Genomic DNA, 21,198 nt, shown 5'->3' with positions numbered 1-21,198 from the left:
TAAAATAACTATAACATTACGTAATATATATGCTAAAATAAGTATCGGTCAGTCTATGTTCACAAGTTAAATAAAAACGAGGTGCGTTCACAGATTATGTGTTGTACTTAAGTACTTAAGAAAAGTCATTTTATTTTTAATGAAATTTCATGCAAACAATGAAGTTTGTTAGGTATATTATTGCAAATTTTGAATCTTGAATATATTATTGCAAATATTGAATGTTATAACAATATTTAACTCCTAATTTTGTAATTCCTTTGAAACTTTGACTGAAATTAAAAGCTCTGACATTTGTTTGCACTTAATATAATAAAATTTTTACCAGTCACCAAATTTTTTACCTCATCTTTATAAAAATTCTTCATCTAAGACAATTTTTAATTTCTTTTTAATAGTCCTTTCGTTTAAGTCTTCTGCAAACTTAGTTTATGTCTCATCATAGCAATTTTATTGTTAAATTATTTTAGCAACTCTTTTCACCTTTGCTGTTCAATTAGATTAACTTAACATAGCATAACATAAGCGATAAAGCTTGCTAATTATACCCATAAAATTCCGTACATCTAAAGTCAAATAATACTAAGCTATGTTAGTAGTATGTTAGGCATATAACCTGCTAGGAATATTAACTGTGAACCCCTGCGATTTTCAGAGCCGTTATACAAATTCAAATGGCTTCTTTTTTCAAGCCAAGATCCGGCCCTGCTGGGCTTCGTCTAATGAGACGCGGCAATGTATTCATTTTGAACTGGACTGGATTGGATTGGATTGAATTGGCGCCTGTGATTCGTTTTTATGCGCTCCAGGCAGGAGGCCAAACATGCCGCCAGCTTTGGCCCCCAAATGCGACAAAAAAACAAAAAAAACGAGAAGAGGTTGCTTAGATCTAGTGTTGCGGTTCTTTTCTTTTTTGACTTTTGGCTTTCAATCGAGTGGTGCGTCTGCTAATGAGCCGCTGAGTTGATTTTGGGCCTTATTTATGGCACTTGGTTGGTCATATCTCCGCTTTGTTTCCATAACATTTGCTGGGGCATCAATTAAGAGAGATGCCCACTCCAGCTACCGTGGCTTAGAAACTAGTTTCTATCATCATTTTATTTTTTACTAACTTGAACTCCGACGGGCAGCCGGAAAAATGGTTTTTGCGCTTTAGCCAAAACATGAAAATTGAAATGTTTTATTAATATTTTTCAACAGCTCTGACGCAAGTTAATTAAAGATTTCGTGCAAACATTATTTTATTTAAATTTTTGTTATTCTACCGGCTACCGTTGCAATTTGCAATTGTTTAAACTCATGACAGTTTGGACACTTGCATTACAAGCATTTTGCCATTGGGTGGTTCAATTTAAAAGGAGTTGTTAACGGGCGACAAAAGTGTCGATAACGAACTTCGAATAGTCGAAAAACCTTTTTTCATAATATAAAACTTTTCCAATTTCTTTCTTTATTTTGAATTCTGAAAAACTTTTTAAATCCGAAGATGGAATAAGTTCTAATTCAATGTATTTTACTTAACTTCTAGAATTGATTCAAATATTTAAAAGACTTCAAACCTTTTTTTTTCAAAATTCCAACATTGAAAGTGTTTCGATCGAATTTATTTACATACCTTTTTAAATTTCTTTATTTATTTAAAAGTATGGAAAACTTTTTAAATCCGCGCATCGAAAATGTTCTTGTTCAATCTCTCTACTTACTTTTCAAATTGATTTATTTCTTTAAAAATTTTTTATATATATTAAAATAAAAACATTTTTCAAAATTCCAACATCTAAAATGTTTTAATAGAATTTCCAATTCTCTTTCTACTTTCTTTTCAAATTGATTTATTTCATTAAAATTTATTTATATTTTTCAAAAATTCCAACATCGAAAATGTTTTAGCACACTCTCTTAAATTACTTTTTTCAATTTATTTAAATGGAATAATTTAACTTCGGCTTAATTACCCACAAAAAAAAGAAGTACGCATATCTAACTCGTCTTTAATTTAAAATATGCATATTTAATTGACTTTATTTATTATCCATTACATTATTATATCCATTTATATTTATGGGTATTTATTGTTAGTTATGTGCGCATAAATCTTTAACTAAGCTTTTCATTTTTAATTAGATGGGTTCAATTTATGGCCTAAGGATATTATATTTAGACATCAAAGAGTTTATAGCTGCGAGTACGAATAAATGCAGATTGATCTCTTTGTAGTCAGCCTGACTTTCTGGTTGTAAAATCCATGTTTTACTAGGCTTAAACAAAACGCGTTTTACTTATTTCAGTGTGTGTATATTGTGCTTTTGTTTTGTTTAAATGCTACACATTTTTCGCCCATTCAACATTTATAGCCTTGTCGGGTGGGCAAACAGATACACACATATACAGCTGTAGATACATGCAGATACAGCTAAAGATACAGATACAGATACAGATACATTGCCACATTTTCAGCCAGCCCGCAAATTGGGGCGTTTACATTTCGGTCTAAACTCGTTTTGGGAATGTGTTGCAGTTTTCTATTTGGATCTGTTTTTTGTTTTTTTTTTTTATTATGTTGGGTCTGCCTTTTCTGGCATTTTGTAAATATTTTAATTATCGTCATAACGCCCCAAACACAAAAAAATAACCGACGGCCGATTTGCCAGATAGGCAAAACTTTGCTGATTATTTTGCTTATCTCGAAATCTTTGAACTAAATTGACTTAAAAGATTTGCTTATGAAATGTGCTGATAAATTATGTTTTGAATTTGCAAATTTTTATAGCAATCGCTGACATTTTTATTCGTAACAAAATTTATACGAAAAGAGTTGCCTTAGAATTTTGTAGGTAAATATTTGAAGTAATGGATGAGATTTTTATTTATTAAATAACATTTATAAGAGCTGCCTTAGAATTTCTAAGGCGACTACAGAAACTGTCCTACAAATATTTAAAACAAAATGTATAAGACTTGTTTATAAAATTTCCTTAGATATTTTGTTAGGTGACTTTAAAAGTTTCCAACAAATACGTAAAGCAATCGATGACATCTTTATTCGTTAAACAAAATTTATAAGAGCTGTTTAGAATTTTATAGGTGACTTAAGAAGTTTCTTACAAATATTAAAAGCATTCGCTGACATTTTTATTCGTTAAACAAAACTTATAAGAAAGAGCTGCCTGGGAAAACTTTATGTGACTTAAAAAGTCTCCTAAAAATATTTAAAGCAATGGATGACAGTTTTATTGATTAAACAAAATTTATAAGAGCTGCCTTAGTAACTGAAAAAATCTTCTACAAATATTTAAAACAGTGAATGACATTTTTAATCATTAAACAAAATTTATAAGAGCTGTCTTAAAATTTCTTAAAAAGTCTCCTACAAACATTTAAAGCAATCGATGACATTTATCAGATGGAGTTTTATAAGAAAGAGTTGCCTTAGAATGTCACTGCTAACTTTAAAACTCTCTCATAATCAGCATAATTAATTGGCAACTTTGTTAGAAATTTCTTGCTTTTTGCGTGCGCTTTCTTTGATGACGCGCGCTTTCTTATTAGCGGCTCATTAGAGCTGTCAATTGACGCCTCTGTTGTGGCACGCCCATCAAATGGCATTGGCAGCGAGACACGCAAACACATCAGGCTCGTTATACTTAGTTGTTGTAGCTGCTGATTACGCAGCCAATCTTTAAGCCAAACCCCAATGAGAGCGCTGCAATTATTTGCACGCAAATAAACAATTCCGAAACAGATCTTTGGGGCGTTTATCACTGGTGCGCTCAACAAAAACTACCCGGGGACAGCCAAAAGGCGTTTAATTTTACGGCTTTATTAACAACAGGTAACAGACAACAACAGGCAACAAGCATCATGCATCATGCATCAGGCAACAGGTTGGTAGTTAGTCGAACCAAGCCAACCAGCTGGTAATTTGATGGCCCCCAGGGCAAAAAACACACCAAGTGTAGGCTATTCAAACTGAGCTACTGTCTTCCAATGATTTGATTTAACAGCCGCCGCAAAATCACATCACATCTGCCGATGATACAGCTCTGAGCAGCTGCGAGGTTTCATCTTCAAGTCGAAAAGTTCTAGCTTTTATTCGCTTTTACCATTTCAATGTTTGATTGTTCTTTCTGCAAAACATTTTAATGGAGTATTTAAAGTAATGTTGAATTTTGATTACAGTTTGAGTAGAAAAACATATTTCAAAATATATAATTTAAATATGAGGCAGCAAAATACTTGTTCTAATAATTATATTTCTATTTATTTATATACAATCTAAATTAATGGGGTATTTAAAGTGATGTTGAATTTTGTTTACAGTTTGTATAGAAAATGTAAAGTACTTTAAAAATATATTATATATTAAGCAGCAAAATATTGATATAATAATTAATGTATATACAATAATTTTTAACGGAGAATGGTAATTTATTTTAAAATTTTTAAAGCATCAAGAAGCTTATTCATTTCATGTAGTAAATATTTCATTAGTAAATTCTTTTTCCATTAACTCATTGATAAATTCTGCTTTCTTTCTACTTAATATTAAGCATAATCAAAATCTTTTTCATTTCATTTAGCAAATCCACTCATTAGTAAATTCTGTTTCGATTAGCTTCATCATTTATTACTTACTATACACTGTAATTAATACGCTGGTTAGGAATATCTAAAAAAGTCATTTTTATTTTTGTAACGCAAAAAACAATTTCGAATCCTCTTCAAAGTATAATGGTATAAACTCTTACTTTAGCTAACAAATGCTGATGAGTAGAAGTCATATAATAATTTGTTAAAATCAATTTGTATACATATAGTTACTTGGATTACAAGCCAATTCAATAAAACAAGTAAGAAAGCTTTAATCCACTGTGCTCGACAGTGAGATAATACTACATTCAAAATATATCATAATGTTCAAAATATACCAAACTGTCAGCAAATAAAAGCCATAGTTAGTAGGCGTACTAAACACAAAAGTATTTTATAAATATCTTATTTTTTCATTGTATACAAAGAAAATCAAGATTCCTAAGACTATTGACTTAGTAAAAGTAGCTGATAAAGAATACCTAATGAATTGTGAGTATTATATTGTAATTTAGTTCAATCCTTTGTCGCTCTAGCTCATCTCATTGCAATAAGAAAGTCTATTAGTTATTTCAATAATATAATAATAATTATCAAAGCAATCTATTAATCATCTACAATAAAATACGTCACACATATCTCTTGCATTAAATCGGATTGGCATTCAACTGATAAGATGTTATATATGAAAAAATAGCAGGGCTCATTGGAAAACTGCCATTTCTGTTAATTTCATAGTAATTATTTATACAATTTACTTATACAGATTATAAATAAAGAAGTAAACAAAAAAATATCTCTTTCATTTAATCGGATTGCTGTTAGTAAAGTGGGATCATAAAATGATTTGAATAATTTCCAAGTTAACTTTGCTTTTCTTGTCAGTCATTCACTCTAAGTTGTAAACAAATGTTTGCAATATAATTACACAATAAATTCTACAAACCCATTAATTAATTATAAAACTGTTGATAAATTACCAGCATATTTACTTGTTGCAAGCAATGTTGCACACAGCGCGTGCCACGCACAAGTTGAACAGCAAATTTCGGGGCAAGTCGCGCAAGCGTGTGGCAAAGATGAGCAACCCAGAGACGATGGCAGTGCTGAAGAGATTCGAGACAACGGATCAAGTTGTGCTTCGACGAGATGCACGCCTCTTGCCCAAGGTGATTGCCGACGTGTGGCGCGAATGTTTCACGCATCTCGATCTCTATGAGTTCCAGCAACAGTTGCCCGGCGACTCGCTGCTCAGTTTTCTACGCAAGATGCGGCGTCATTTTGTGAGCGTGGAATTTCGCAGCGAACTGCTGCAGGAGCAACTCAACCTGCTCGATCGCAGTGGCATCGCAGAGTTGCCCTTGGTGCGTGACTGCGTGATTCGTTGCGACAGCAATGGGACCGAGAATGCCACCCAATGGCCACTGCACACGTTGCCCAAGTTCTTCAAGTATCTCACTCAGTTGCAGATGCATATGCCCGTTCATGTTGGGTTCATTGAGCACTTTAAGCTCTTGAAATCTTTGACACTACACAACGTTGTGTCCAAGGAAGCACTCTCGGCCATTTGGACTGGTTGCAAGGCACTGAAGCGTCTCCAGCTTCTAGGACCCGGACATCCCAATACCATTGGCATCTCAAAGTGCCTGGAGCTGAGAGAGTTGACATTGAATGTGGCTAGCTTCAATGCGAGCAGCGCCTTTGAGCTGCTCCAAATGTCTCAGCTGCAGTTCATCGAGCTGCAGCAGAAGTCGGAATCCGTGGAGACCGTCAGCGAAGCCATCTGCCTGGTGCTGCGTCAGCGTGCTCTGGACGTGCACGGCATCCAACTGCATGGATATCGTCCGGAGCAAGTCGACTGGTTGCTCAAGATGCAGCTCAATCGTTGCTCGCACTTGAAGAGTCTCGTCATCAGCGATAGTTTGTTTCATGGCCTGGATATGCAAAGTCTGGGCACACTGCCCGTATTACGTCATGTCACCTTTTGGCAGTGCTTCGATCTCAGGGATTCGCAGGTCCTTCACTTTGCCAAAGCTTGTCCGCATCTGCGTCAGTTGCGTCTCCTCGATTGCCGGCATCTGACGAGCAAAATGCTCTACGAACTCTGCGAGTGGCGTTGTGGTATTAAGCGAACTTCGCAGCCACTTGAACTCGATCTGGGCAATTGTCAGCAGCTCAGAGAGGAGTTTGAAAAGCATGTAAGTGACTTACAATAATCTTTTGCTATGTTATCTATTATTAAAGACAAATTTCCTTTAGTTTTTGCTGCAATCTTCGCTTGTTTTGGTGCAGTCAAAGCAGAAGCATCATCCTCCACAACCGCTTGTGCAGTTTCATTTTCTTCGTCCTGTTATCAAGCAATAAACATTAACTGTTCACTAAGTGCATTGAAACAACTGTCATTAATATCTTAAGATTGCAATTAAAATTGGTAAGATAAATTCATTACTTCTAAATAAATTGAACATTTAAATAAGATTCATAAAATGTTCTTAAGTTATAATATATTTGTAAACAAAATGCAGAAACAATATCTTTATACAAAACTTAAAGTTTAACACTCTGTACAAAATTTTTAAAAATGTTTGTCGATATTAGACCATAGACCAAAGCTTTTTAAAAGTGCAAAATATTTAATTGTTGATAAATACCTTTCTTAGACCATTTTTGAAGTATTGTTTTTTTTTTTAACTTTATTCAAACGTCATTTATATTTAAAAAAAGAGGCAGTATTTCAATAAATAACTTGAACATCAAAATGAGATTTATAAAATGTTCTTCATATATTAAATACTTCTAAACGAAATTAGAATTCCCACAAAACTAAAAGTTTAACACACTGTATAACATTTTTACAAATTATTGTCGATATTATAGTATATAGGTTAAAAACTGTCATTTATATCTTATAATTGCGATTAAAATTGGTAAGATAAATTTATTACTTCTGAATAAGCATCAAAATGAAATGAAAACAAAATGAAGAATCAATACCTTTATACAAAACTAAAAATTGAATACACTGTATGAAATTTTTAAAAATTATTTTCGATTATTTATAATAATTCTATAAAAATGTAATAAAATACTTACTTTAGCTTTTCAATTTTCTGTACATAATCATTTGTCTTAGTTCCTATTTTTATTCATAAGTTTATTCTTACAAGCTATAAGACATTTCGTATTATTTGTTTTAGTTATTTAATGTACGTCTGTTTCCACTTTTCCTTAAAATTTCTTTACATGAATTATATGTAGCTTTCATTAAAATTATTATTATTAAGAAATTAGTAAATGTTTAAGAATCTATGCCTTATTCGAGTTTGATTTATTGCCAATAGAATTATTTCCTAAATTTTATATACACATTACTTGTCACTCATGATTTTGTGATGCTACCAATAGATCTTAAAGTTCAAAGTGCCAATTAAGCTACCTGTTGGGTCTGGGTCTCTGTATGTGGCAGTCAGATCAAAGTGTTGTCGAACAGTTATTCGAGTTAGTGATCAACAAGCGTAACAACTGTGAACACATGTTGCATTCGGCATGTGCGGCTTGTGGCATGCGGCATGCTGCTTGTTGTACTCGTGTTGCTCCACAAATGCCAGTCAAAGTTGAATTGTCACTTGTACATGGGCGCCCAATAATTATAACAATGGGTGGGCCACACACACACACATCCACACAGAGACAGAGACAGAGACAGTTGTATAATCGTAACCATGGAGCTGTAAATTGTGGCATGTTCACAAATTTGTTAGCATTCCACAACGTTGGCCACTGACAAAACGGCCGCCCAAAACGATGAAGTTGCCATGACAAATTTTTACTCTTGCTGTTGTTGTTGTTCGTGTTGTTGCTGTTGTTGTTGCAAAGCGTGTTGCGTGTGCCTGCCACAGAGGCAACTCTTAGTGGCAGAGGTAGTCGTAGCAGTTGCCACATTGCGTGGCGCATGCGTCGAGCAGTGGCGCATTGACAAATCGCCACATGGCGGGCGGCCAATTAGCAACAAGTCAGCGAATGCAACAGTTGCCAGTGATAGATAGAGAAAGCAAACAGATCTCATATGTGTGTGTACCCTGTGATTGGCAATGAGGAGGGTATGATAGTTGTTAATAAGAAGAAAAAAACAATCGAGTGAAAGCTAAAGAATTCAAATAAAATATAACTTAAAATAGAAATGTTGTTATAATTAAGTAGTAGTAGCCAAAGTCCGAAGCAGCCGGCGGTAGTAAATTTGTACTAGGTGGCAAATTAATTTATAATCTTTGCCTTATAATAAGTAAATAAATAAATAAGTAAGAAAACTACAGACGAGTGTGCTCGACTATGAGATACCCGCTACCCATCTTGAATAAAGGAATATTAGACGGAATTATTTTTAAAATGTACCAAATGCAAAAGTACAAAAATATACTGAAGGTCATATTCGGTATATCGATGAAGTACTGCATTCAAAATATACCATAGAGTACTAAAATATACCGGAATGTCAGTCAAAGAAGCTAAGTACCGATTTATTCTTAAAATATACCAAATGCAAAAATACTAAAATATACTGAAGGTCGTATTTTGTAGTATTGAATGAAGTATTGTACTATATTTAAAATATATCAAAATGGGGGCAAATTATACCATTTTGACAGTCAAAGAAGCTAAGTACCGATTGGAGTAATTGGAGTTTACAATTTTTATTCGTTCGCAACGTAATTCTCAGGAATAATAAATACTATAGTTATTATTGTTGTGCCAAAAAAGAGTAAAGTACATAATTCAATTTAAATGTAAGTGTAATGTTTTTATACATATTTTGTAATTAATTAAAAAATCTATTTTATTATTTTATTCTATTTTAAGCTTTTAAGATTAGTATTAGCTTTAGTTTAACAGTAAGAACTTTTATATATCTCTTGTTTGTCTTTCCAAACAATATTACCAAAAAAAAAAACGTATACGGCCTGCTTACAGACAGTTTTTAATATAATACTGAAATGCATACTTCTATAACGTATACTTAATAATTCACACAGCTTGCAATTATTACATAGGTATCGTATTCTTAATATACCAAAGGTTTAACGATTAAGAGTAAAATTCATCGCACATTTTGAAATATAACTAACAATTTGAAAATATAACTAATAAGGACAACAAATGTATTAAAGAGTTTATTTTCATAGCTAAAAGTCTGAACACCTTGTTCACATACAAAATGTCTGTTATGCACAATAAATTTGACGTAAAATGGCTCAACTTCTCATTCCAACACTAAATCAAAGTTAACTTTTATAGTTTAATAAAGCTTAACAGCTGCTACAACCGAACCTTAACTAAGTCAAACTTCCAAAAACAAAAAACCGCTTCAATAAAAACTGAAATAATACAAGTCAAGTCAGGATGTCGTGTCAAAAGCGCATTAAGCAACATGAGTTTAGCATATTTTTTGTGCTTACCAATAATATTGTGAGATTTATCTGCCTTCTTTTATTCCCTCTCTCTCTCTCTCACTTATTCTCACTCTCTTTTTCTGTGTCGCTTTACACCTTACTGCCCTACTCCACACTCCCCTAGAGCTTTGATTTTGTGACTTCTCAGTTGCCTTGCACTAATTCGTTTTCACACTTTTCATGCTTCAGACAGGCTGCAATTGCCTGAGGCTCTCTTCTTTTTTTATACCCGCTACCCATAGGGTAGAAGGGTATTATAACTTTGTGCCGACAGGAAATGTATGTAACAGGTAAAAGGAGGCATCTTCGACCCTATAAAGTATATATATTCATGATCAGCGTCAACAGCCGAGACGATCTAGCCATGTCCGTCTGTCCGTCTGTGTGTCTGTGTGTCTGTGTGTCCGTCCGTCTGTCCGTATGAACACCTAGATCTCAGAGACTACGAGAGGTAGAGCTATAATTTTTTTTCGACAGCATTTGTTATGTTTGCACGCAGATCAAGTTTGTTTCAAATTTTTGCCACGCCCACTTCCGCCCCCGCAAATCAAAAAAATCGAATAACAAGCGTAATTTTAAAGCTAGAGTTGCAAATTTTGGTATATATAATAATAACTATAGTAGTTATTATTCCTGAAAATTTGGTTGCGATCAGATAAAAATTGTCGAAGTTATAAAAGAAATACTTTTGTATGGGCAAAAACGCCTACTTATAAGGGTCTTAGTTACTTTGGCTGACAATCTGGTATATTGAGCCGTCTATGGTATATTTTGAATGCGGTACTATATTGATATACCAAACATACCATTTGGTATATTTTCAGTATTTTTTAAGTATTTTCGGTATATTTTCAAAATGATACCGCAATATTTTGCCTTTATTAAAAATGGGTAGCGGGTATCTCACAGTCGAGCACACTCGACTGTAACTTTCTTACTTGTTTTTTTTTGGTTTTACCAGCGCCTAATTTTACAATCGAACTGCCATCCTCCAATGTCCCCACCTCTCTCTCTCTCTTCCCACCCCTCTCTGCTCTCGTCTATTGCCTGCAGCCCACTAATATTTATATTTGCCCTGCATTTCTTTCGTCCCGATGCAAGCGATTTGATAAGCAAATGGAAATGCAGCACAAACTGCGAACCGAGAGGGGAGGAGAGGGAAGAGAAGTCCGGCAGACAAGCGACGTCTACAACGGCGGCGAAAGGTGCGAATAAATAATTTTCAGTAGCCACCACAGAGTGAGCAAGCGACCCACTGTTGCACAGCTCCAACTTGTTGCTGTTGTTGTTACTGTTGTTGTTGTAGCTGGAGCCAGACAAATATTTTATTGCAAATTTGCTGATATTGGACGACAGGCGGCGGTTGCCACTGCAGCAGTTGCCCAGTTGCCCAGTTGCCCGGCTGTTTTGCATATTAAATTTATTTTATTGAATATGGACTGAGATATGCGCAGATAGGCGAGAATGGATTCAAAAGTATCCAGAGAGACTTCATCATCAGGCCGCGATAATTAAATCAAGTGTTATCGATTAACATAAGCTTCAAGCGATAGCTGCAAGTTTTCTCAAAAAAAAATAAATGACTTTTCAAAGAAAAATATTGTGAAGTTTTGCAGAAGATGGCTTGGATTAAGATCTACTAATGTTTAAATTAACATTTTTTTAATTCTTTGAGTTTTAACAAACTTGCGTTTGTGAAAAGTTATATATAATATTTTGCATAAAGAAAACAAAACCTGTATATAAACATAATTGGATTTAATAATAATATTTTAATCAAAATAAAAGAATTAAAATAAATAATATTTTTTTAAATTAAAGTTTTAACTATATTAATATCTATTATATGTTACGAAAAGTTTGTTTACCTTAAAAAAATTATGTTTCTTGAAATTCAAATATATATTTTTAGCAAAATGATAAAAAATTTTAGTGAATATAGTGAATATATGATAGGAAGTTTACAAATTTGATTAAAATTAAAGTATTTATGAATTAAAAAAATTTATATTTATATTAAAATTAAAATCTATATTTTTTATCGGTGGACATCCTTAATTTTAGCAAAGTTATCAATAAAATGTAGTAAATATATAACAAGGGTAAAAAAATGTATGAAAATTGAAATTTATATTTCACTTTATTAATTTTTCGTGAAATCTTTTTATACTATATCAAACTATCTTAGATGTATATAGATTGTAAAATGTAAAATTTATTGAACTATAATATTATATATTTTCTTTAATACCTTAAAAACTTAAATGATATTGTTGTTAATTAGGAATTCAATTTATTTCATATGTAGAATAAAGATATAAAAGCGCAAATCTTATAAATTGATTTAATAAATGCATATTCATTATCTGTTTTAATTGCTTTATTAAGAGTGAACTTTATTCTTGGCTAACAATCTCAGCTCTTAATTAAGCAGTTAGCTTGTTTTGGTCTGCCTTTCAGCTTGTTTCACTTTTTGCTTTCCATACATACTTTATGAGCTGCCCTCGTTTGCATTTAGAGTAGCAGCTTATTGTATTATTTGAACCCCGTTTTCAGCCATGTTCGCTCCCAACTTTTTCGCACTCTAGCTTTCCCTCTTTCTCCCCCTTTCTCTCTCCTTAAATCTGTATCTCGCACTCTCGCTATCGCTCTCCCGCTCCCTCTCATACGGTCTATCTCCTTCCAACTGCTCATAATTGCTGTAACGCCACGCTTGAAGCCCAGCGGGCGATGAATTATTAATTGCCGTTGATTTGCATTGAGATTTCTTTGGCCCGGGTTCATTATTAGAAGTGCTTTTTGTTGTTGTTTCTATATTTTGTGGTAAAGTCAAGCCAAGAAATTGCTAGCCATGTGTAAACATAATAATCAACGGGCATTATATGTCGATATACTATATATGTGGCGATCGGCAAATGCGCTTTTGCAAAATGGCCGCCGGACAACGCGGCCCCCAATTGACACCTGAGCGTCTGTTGTGGTTGCTGTTGTTGTTGCTGTGGTTGCAGTTGCTATTGCAGTGGCTGCTGCTGCAGCTGTAATTGTTATTTATGCACTTGCATTTAACTGTAATGGCATGTGGCCTGCCATGCCCCTTAGGGGGGCCAAGGTGGGCGTAACTGGAGCGTTTTGGGTAGCCTATGCGATTACACAAGAGTTTAGCACTCTTAATTGTGCTGCAGAGAGGCCTCTAAGTGCATATTGGGGCACATTCCAAGCAAATATGATGACGCCCCCTTCTACCCCACACTTTTTACTTTTCAACACACCAAGCAGGGACTATATACTATATGCTATATATGTATGTATGTTATCCACACTGTGTACACACGAAAGCGATGACGAACCCCAAAATGAAAAGTAACAACAACAACAACGAAGAAGAAGAAGAAGAAGACGAACAACAACAACAACAACTAGGCAAGCACACGCGCTTAAGTTCAACTTGAGTTGCCAAGATGCTGATAATGATGATGAGTACGATGAGGATGTGGATGAGGATGAGGATGAGCATGAGGCTGAGGTTGAGACCGAGACCAAGACTGAGGTTGATGTGACTACTGAATAACTGACTACTGTGTTGCAGCTTGATCCCTGGAATTTTGGCTTGAGCAAAGCGGCAGGCAACAGGCAAAAAGGGGCTTTTGTGTGCTGCTCCACAACCACTTAACTTGCTTAAGCGCTGTTTGCTTGTCAAAATTGCAGCAGCCGCAGCCACCGCAAACAACAGTAGCAACAACAACAACAACAACAACAGCAGCAAAAGCCACAAGGCACGTCTCTTTGCAAGATGACGCAGTCAGAATGACTCCTCAGCTATAGCCAAATGAATTAACCCTTTTACTTTGCTGCAAACAGTAACAACAACAGCAACAACAACAACAACAACGGGCAACTGATTTGTTATATTCCCGCAGCTACTGTTGTAAGTGCGGGTTCTCTGTTTTTTTGGCCATCAACTACACCAGCAACAAAATGTTCGAATAGAGAGCAAGAAAGTAAGAGAGAAAAGGAGATTTCTATCTCCTAACTCATAATCGATAATTGATATCGAATTTGAAGAAAGCAAAAAAATACTCGATTGCAGCTGAATATTTGTTACCGATTAATGCTATCGATGTTAAAGAAGCCTTTGAAAATGGCGTCGTTGCAGCTGAATATTTGTTACCGATAAATGTTATCGATTTTAAAGAAGCCTTTAAATATGGCGTCGTTGCAGATTAATATTTCCAAGTCAAGTGTTTATTTAGTAAATTAAATGCAATTAATGATTAATTATATCTAAAATTTTAATTGTATTTATTTTCTTTTGTAAATACATTAATACTATTTACCCACATACTATATTTATATTTTATATTACTATTTTAGCCATTTATTAATGAAAATATAAAAAAATAATTTGCTCATAACTTTGTTAGTTAATTTCAACAGTCTTTAATTAAATACTTATTTATTGACCATTGAATTTATTTAATTATCTGTGAATGATAAAAAAAATATAAAATTTATATATAGAACTTACTAATTTGAAGCGTCCACCATTTTCAAAGCTTGTCAAATATAATATTTCTTAATTAAAAACACATTTCTATTTAAATTTCAAAATATCACAATAATTGTTTTTCTTATTAAAGTTTAAACAAGTTTCTTGCACCTCGTTTTTGCTTTTTTTTAGTTCATATATTTTCAGCTGTATTTTTTTTATGAATATGCTGAGTGGTCTAACATTTTCGCAACCGTTTCGTATGGTGTGCATTTAAATACAAGTACAAATGCTTACCGCTTGCCACTCGAGAGATGGAGGAGCTGCTGCTGCTGTTGCTGTTGCTGTTGCTGCTGCTGTGTGGAGGAGAATTGCGCGTAAATTCGTTGCGGTCTTTGGGACTTGCGCGTCATCAACATAATCGCCGTCAACAGGCCGTCAACAACATCAAACTGCCAGCAAAATGTTGCTACTGTTTCCAGCGGCGTAGACAGAAGCAAAACAACAGCAACTGCCTGACCAAGAAGACCAAGACCAACCACAACAGCAGCAACAACAACAACAACAACCACATTGGCAACGGGGCAAATGTGAAGTGGTTTTTTTTTTATTTTTATGATGAGCGAAGCACTTTCAACTGACGTAGCAATCCAGAGACCAGACGACGGCTTACACACAACAAAAGCGTGTCAAACATTCTGTGCGAAATCTGTCGGATGTGGGTACAAAACAACAACAATAACAACAATAACAACAACGACGACAAAACTATTTTACATACTACAATCATATAGATGTGTGTATACTATATAAGGATCGGTTTGGTAGGATGGTCAGACCGGTGATATTCATGTTTTATACGGTGGAATCGATGTTATCCATGTTACTCATGTACTTTCACATACGTGGCTTTTTGACCCAACCATTGGATTTCCTGCCGATCTGGAAGCAAATCAATCATTACTTCTATTCCGCATCCTTCTATCTGTTTACGGTCATAACACTCTGCAGCAGCATTAATATCTGCACTGGACACAATGTTTCCATCAGCGAGGAGGTGATTCGAGCCCTTTCTGGCTTCATATTGCACACTGTCATCTCGCTGATGACACTGGAGAATGCGGAACGGGACTTTCATATGATGTACATCATGAGCCTGAAGAACGTTGGTGTCGAGAAACCAGTTCATCCGTTTATCGAATACATGCGAGCTCAGGCGATTTGTGCGCTAATCACGGGCGTTGCTTATCTGCTCCATGCCATCCTGGCCATCGATGTCTTGTTGTCGGGCAGTGAATCGGATGAGGATAATCTCGATGATGATGCCGACTATGCGCCGGTGCGTCTTTATATATTCGGTGAGATGATTCAGTCGCGTCTTGAGAAATATGAATGGTTTAATGAGTTCTCACGTGGCCAACAGATGCCAATTTAATCAAATTCTCAATTATGCACACTTGTATTTCTATATATCAACATAATACATATATGTATATATTTATTGGCTAGTAAACTGTGTTTTTGTATGACGTCAGTGACGCAACAGTTTTATTGGGAGTCCAAAATGCCCTCAAATGTGACGACAATGTGCCAACGATAAGCAGCTGTCGGGCACGTAGGGCGCATGTGCTGTCTGTCCTCCTCTTCGCTTGCCACAGAAAATCAATAAATTATGGGCTAAGGCCAGTCAAGAGCAAGGCAAACCATTGGCCCTGCCCTGCCCTACCCGGTGTCGCCTTCTGCCGGCAGCCGACCCGGCTTCGATATCAAACTTTTCCACCCAACTTCTCTCTCGCTCGTTTGCCTTGCAAGGGGGGAGGAGTTCGGGGTTCGGAGCACTTGGGTGCTTTTTTCATTCATAAGACTGCGCGTTCACTTTCAATTTTTGCTAGCCTTACTCAAGGCTATTTTTAACGCACACCAGCCGGCCGGAAATTGCGTTTGGAGACAGCTTTTTGGCGCAGTGAAAAACTATTGCAAAACTAACTAACAGCTGAAATTGCATGCAGGTCGAAAATCAATCGAAAACTAAACGATACAAACTCATTTCCTTTTTGAAATTTGATTTTGAAATTTAAATTTTAGTGTGTACACACTTTTCAGCCGATCATTTAAACAGGAGCTGCAATCGATATCGATAGGTTTTTCTGTGCTTTTTAACTAGGCAAACATTTAAAGGCTTAAAAAAATTAAGCCTAAATAAAGTAAATTTAGTTAAGCAAAATTTTAAGTAAATATTTGTTGGTAGTGATAATCAATCACTGTGTTAATAAATAGAAGAAAAAAGGAAAAAAAGATATTCGATTACATAATGAGTAGTTTCATCTAAAGTATTTTTCATTTATACTAGTTTGTAGCTGCAACAATTTAAATTTTGTTCACAGCTTGAACAATTTTCATGCGAACTTATTGTGTAATTCGGCGAAAAAAGCCAGTAAATTAAAGACTTTAATGCTTGCCAATATTTGTTACGTAGGTGTTTTTTGGCAGGAACCTTTAGTTCGCCCACGTATTTATCTAGAAAACAACTTTAACCCGCCGAAAAGTATGCAACATAAAATTTGTGTTTGATTTGTTACAAAGTTTATGTGAGATGGCGCGACATCCATATGTAAAGGGAGAACGCAAAAAATGGGAAAATCAATAAGGACGCCTGCTAAGCGGCAAAAGTGCGACGCGTGTCCTTGAAAAGTAGGGGCCACCGAACAGAGTCTTGTTGTTGTTGTTGTTTGGCCACAAGTTGAGCCATTCATGAATACCGCACGCGCATTTTATGAATGAAACCGAGCACGAGATTCGAACTCGAAGGGGCAAATGCGACGAACATGCGCATTAAAGGATGTGGCGAGAGTGTGGATGAAGAGAATTTCCCCTAATCTAGCGCTGACGTAACTACGCTCAAGGTCAGCGTAGAATTTCATTCATAAAAATGATACGCCCAAAGGGGATGGCGCGTGTGTAGCGGTAAATTGAATGTAAAATGTAAGTGTGTGCGTGTGTGTTTGTTTGTGTGTGAACACGCGCGTGCTTGTCCGAGGAGTAAATGGGGAAGAGGTGGGGCTGGATTGCGGCTTGGCTTGGTTGAGTTTTTGGCCAGGGATAAAACGCTTGGCGGGGGGGTGAGGTTGAGGAAGGCACACGCTATTTGCAGCTTGTTGATTTTTCTACGCGTGTAAACACGGACCCAGCAAATAAAGCCATTTTCATTCATGAAACCAAACATCGACTGTCGTATCTCTGTCTTATGTATGTATATGGTAATGTTTGCTTTAAGCAAGAAAGCAAATTTTCAGCTCACACTCGCTTTCAACTTGCCCACTGAACCATCTTGAGTTTTTGGGTGCACTGACTCATTTTGTGTGTATGTGTGTGTTTTTTGTGGGTTAGGTTCCTTTGCCAAGGACACTGTGCCAGACCAGGAAAACGCCCAGAGCTTCCTACACACACACATACACAAACACACACACACAAAACGTCGGCAACAGAAGAGCAGAGCAGAGCTGAGCTCTTAAAGGTTATGCGGAGGCGGTGCGGAAGTGTAGCAAATATTCTCAGAATTTACTTTACGCACTAAAGCAATTATGATAATTTATGGTTGCTTTCATTGCGAACAATAAGTATTTTCTGAACTGTAGTGGAATTTACGATCAGCCCAAAAGTATGCAGCACAATTTGTAAATGCTCAGAAGCCCGAGGAACTTGCTATCGATAACTTAAACTAATTTATCGAATTTTAAATTTAAACACTGCTAGAATTTAATCAGTTCTTTATAAGGCATTCGGTTATAATAAAAGCAATTTAATAGCCAGGGAACATAATCATCAATATAGTTGCTAAGCTAAACAATACATTTAAATCCGTATCACTAAACACACATAAGACATTTTATCCAGGGCAATACTCGAGCAAAGTATTTTCCAGCCCCCAAAAAAATAAGGACGCAAGCGATTTACATTAGCGTTAAGCAAAATAAAATACACCAAAATGTTTAGAGTCCACGCTACGTTGGATTCCCTGTAGCTCCACTCGCAGTTGGCTTCTCGCTTAAGCTTGGCATCCCTATGAAGGGCTCGGACTCGGAACGTTTGTGTGTGCGCTTCGTTAGCCTCTTGGACCGCTCTTGCTGCGCCTTGGCACTGTTCTCACCACTGCCACCGCCGCCGACACCGCTTCCAGCATCGCTGAGCTGCAAGAAATCTGGTTCGCTGCGCGCCAACTCTTCATCCTGATAAACCTCTTGACTGGCGGGATTTGAATTCAAATTTGTCACCTGCTCGTTGAGGCACACATCATCGAGATCCACATCACTGTTGGAGAACAGCGCTGTGGCACCCAGCTCCAGTGAATTGGTCACATCCAGCTCCAGTTCACTGGTCGCTTTCTTGGGCGTCGATGTCAACGAGATGCGTGAGAAATTGATGCTTTGTTCCAGCGGTGTGGCAGCCGTCGAGACGTTCGTTGGCTTGAATTGAGCATTGTGGCTGCTGCTATTGATATTGTTATTGTTATTCAGCACCTGAACATTGGAAGAGCCAAAGCCAACAGTGGCTCCAATCACTGGCACATTGGTCATGCTGCTGGGCGTCGAGCTGTTACGTTCCGTTTGATGTTCCTTCATCAGTTTACACGCCTTGCCCAATGCACAAATCGTCAAACAGATGCGCAAACCCAATGCAAAGAGATACGCCAACAAAAAGAGCAGCCAGGCGGCCAAGTTGTGGAAGGAAACGGCCGTGTAGATCGCCTTGATGAGCACCACAGCCAATGGGAATGGTATAAAACCCATGCGACGTGCCACAAGATCAGAGTGGTCGGAGAAAGCGTGCTTCTGCCGTGTCTGCGTCATGTCATAGGCCAAACTTGTGGTGTACTCGCGATATATGCTCTCGGGCAACTCGTTGAATCTGGTGATGAATGCATGCTTCACCCAATCGATGAGTATCTCAGTGAAGAGCACCGCAAAGCAATCGGGCAGCATGACACAGAACTGTGTGATGCTCCAGTCGAACTCCTTCATTGTCTGTATCATAACAATGAAAAGCAGCACGGACAAATGGAAGCGTTCACGCACATCGCTGCAGGTCAGTTGGAATAGATTATTTTTGTCGAACTTCTTGAATACCGAACCTTTTAGTTCCACGAAATTATTGGATATCATAATGGTGAGCAGTCCTTTGTTATTGGAGTTCACAGCAACGTTCAAACAGGTGGCCTGTAAGAGAGAAAGAAATGCAGCATATTTTAAATTTACCGCCAACTCAACACAACGCAATCAATACAATTCAACGAAGCAATCGATAACAACAGCGACAAGCTGTAGGTGCAACAATCGATAATAATACATGGTGGTAATCGTTTAAAATTCGTTTGAAAACCACAACAAAAATATTGAAAAATATTAAAAAATAAATTATACGATTTCTTGAATAAATAATTGCTAGGATTGGAAGTATATAAGCAATCGAAAGTTATTTAATTTACATATCCTATTTTAATCCAATTTATTTTAATTTATTGCTCACCTGGAACATGATTAATCCGCTATGCAGAAACACATAAATGAGGGTAAACAGAACATGCGTTAGGACACCAAAGTGCTCACGTTTGGAGTTCTTTGGTTCCGTGGCCGTCCAGAACAAAGCATCAATGGTATCCTGACCAAAAGCCGAGAGCAAACGATCTCCCACTTCCAGCATATTGTAGAATATGTATAGCTTGATAATGGATTGTGATTTGATAATGTGATAGACGCGATTGGTGTCCACCAGCAGCATAATCAACGTCACACTTATCCAAATGGCACCTTTGAGCAGATCACAGATTTCCGCTGGCGACAACAAACGCTGCCCGCTGCCACGCAGGCGACAAATCCGGGCGACAGTTCGCGTCAAGAGCGACCAAACGGCCAAGATGAAGCGCACGGGCAGAAAGGTGTGAATGTAGAGAAAGGAGTCGGCACACTGCATAATGCCGTAGACCATGAAACGTTCAAGATCGCGTGGTATGCGCATAAAACTGTAGATCTTTTGACGGCGCGCCGAATAGCGTTCCTCGTCATGTTCTAGCATGTAGCCGCGTGTCATTTCCACTTTGAAAAAGTCGTAAAAAGTATTTGTCTCAGACCCAGCTGAAATAGCAAACATATGGATTACCAACAAAATGGTTTTCAGTTTGCAGTACTTACCGTTTTGTAGGCGTGCCGCAGTTGCGGCTGCCGCTGCAGCTGCTGCTGCTGTTGTAACGCCAACGTCATCCTGCAAAGTTGGCTGTTTGTTGTTGGCCTTTGATACTTTTGGTATATCATCGTTTTGCTGCAGTTCCTCGATGCGATTGCCACTGGCACTGACGTCACCGCGAAAACGCAGCTGCCTTTTTGTGGCGCTGGTAGTTTGTGAATTTGACATTTATGAACTTTTGCACTTTGTGTTTGCGGTGTTGCTTTGTCACTTTTTCAGCCAATTATATTTTGTTTTGCTACGCTGTTTCTACCTGGCCATTGCAGTGTATGCATATCTCTAAACAGAAAACTACATTTTAAAAATGCAGCCCTGACTAGTGTGTACACACTGTAAATTATTTAAAAACGATATCATCGCATATTTTCCTCGCTGCAAAAATACATCTTTTATCAATTATTTAAGAACTTAATGACTAATATCCATCTAAAATAATCA

At 36.5% G+C, this 21,198-nt stretch overlaps 3 protein-coding genes across 4 annotated transcripts; 2 read left to right on the top strand and 1 right to left on the bottom strand.

Moving 5' to 3' along the window:
- Positions 1-5,480: 5,480 nt before the first annotated feature.
- LOC117574338 (uncharacterized) lies at positions 5,481-7,037 on the top strand. The gene is made up of 2 exons (XM_034258159.2): positions 5,481-6,788; positions 6,850-7,037. The coding sequence occupies exons 1-2, from the start codon at positions 5,595-5,597 to the stop codon at positions 6,952-6,954; spliced, it is 1,299 nt and encodes a 432-aa protein (XP_034114050.1). The 5' UTR covers positions 5,481-5,594; the 3' UTR covers positions 6,955-7,037.
- Positions 7,038-15,283: 8,246 nt separating this feature from the next.
- Positions 15,284-15,999, top strand: LOC117574689 (uncharacterized). The gene has a single exon (XM_034258595.2). The coding sequence runs from the start codon at positions 15,353-15,355 to the stop codon at positions 15,956-15,958; it is 606 nt and encodes a 201-aa protein (XP_034114486.1). The 5' UTR covers positions 15,284-15,352; the 3' UTR covers positions 15,959-15,999.
- Positions 16,000-18,275: 2,276 nt separating this feature from the next.
- Positions 18,276-21,129, bottom strand: LOC117575466 (protein TAPT1 homolog). Of its 2 annotated transcripts, XM_034259681.2 has the most exons (3): positions 20,709-21,119; positions 20,047-20,651; positions 18,278-19,736 (listed from the first exon to the last, which is right to left on the bottom strand). In XM_034259681.2, exons 1-3 carry the CDS (start codon positions 20,926-20,928, stop codon positions 18,525-18,527), a joined length of 2,037 nt encoding a protein of 678 aa, XP_034115572.1. In that variant the 5' UTR covers positions 20,929-21,119; the 3' UTR covers positions 18,278-18,524. The 2 variants fall into 2 exon arrangements, with proteins under 2 accessions (XP_034115571.1, XP_034115572.1); XM_034259680.2 differs by having other exon boundaries at positions 18,276-19,736; positions 20,047-21,129.
- Positions 21,130-21,198: the final 69 nt, after the last annotated feature.

The sequence above is a fragment of the Drosophila albomicans genome, chromosome 2R (genome assembly GCF_009650485.2).
Source record: "Drosophila albomicans strain 15112-1751.03 chromosome 2R, ASM965048v2, whole genome shotgun sequence".
NCBI lineage: Eukaryota > Metazoa > Arthropoda > Insecta > Diptera > Drosophilidae > Drosophila > Drosophila albomicans.
Note: the sequence above shows the minus strand (reverse complement) of the source record. Positions and strands in the feature narration are given on the sequence as shown.

Coding starts and splice junctions, on each gene's coding strand:
- LOC117574338 (XM_034258159.2), top strand. CDS start 5,595: ATGTTGCACACAGCGCGTGCCACGCACAAGTTGAACAGCAAATTTCGG. Junction 6,789..6,849: donor GAGAGGAGTTTGAAAAGCAT/GTAAGTGACTTA, acceptor AATTTCCTTTAG/TTTTTGCTGCAATCTTCGCT.
- LOC117574689 (XM_034258595.2), top strand. CDS start 15,353: ATGGTCAGACCGGTGATATTCATGTTTTATACGGTGGAATCGATGTTA.
- LOC117575466 (XM_034259680.2), bottom strand. CDS start 20,928: ATGTCAAATTCACAAACTACCAGCGCCACAAAAAGGCAGCTGCGTTTT. Junction 19,737..20,046: donor GCGGATTAATCATGTTCCAG/GTGAGCAATAAA, acceptor TCTCTCTTACAG/GCCACCTGTTTGAACGTTGC.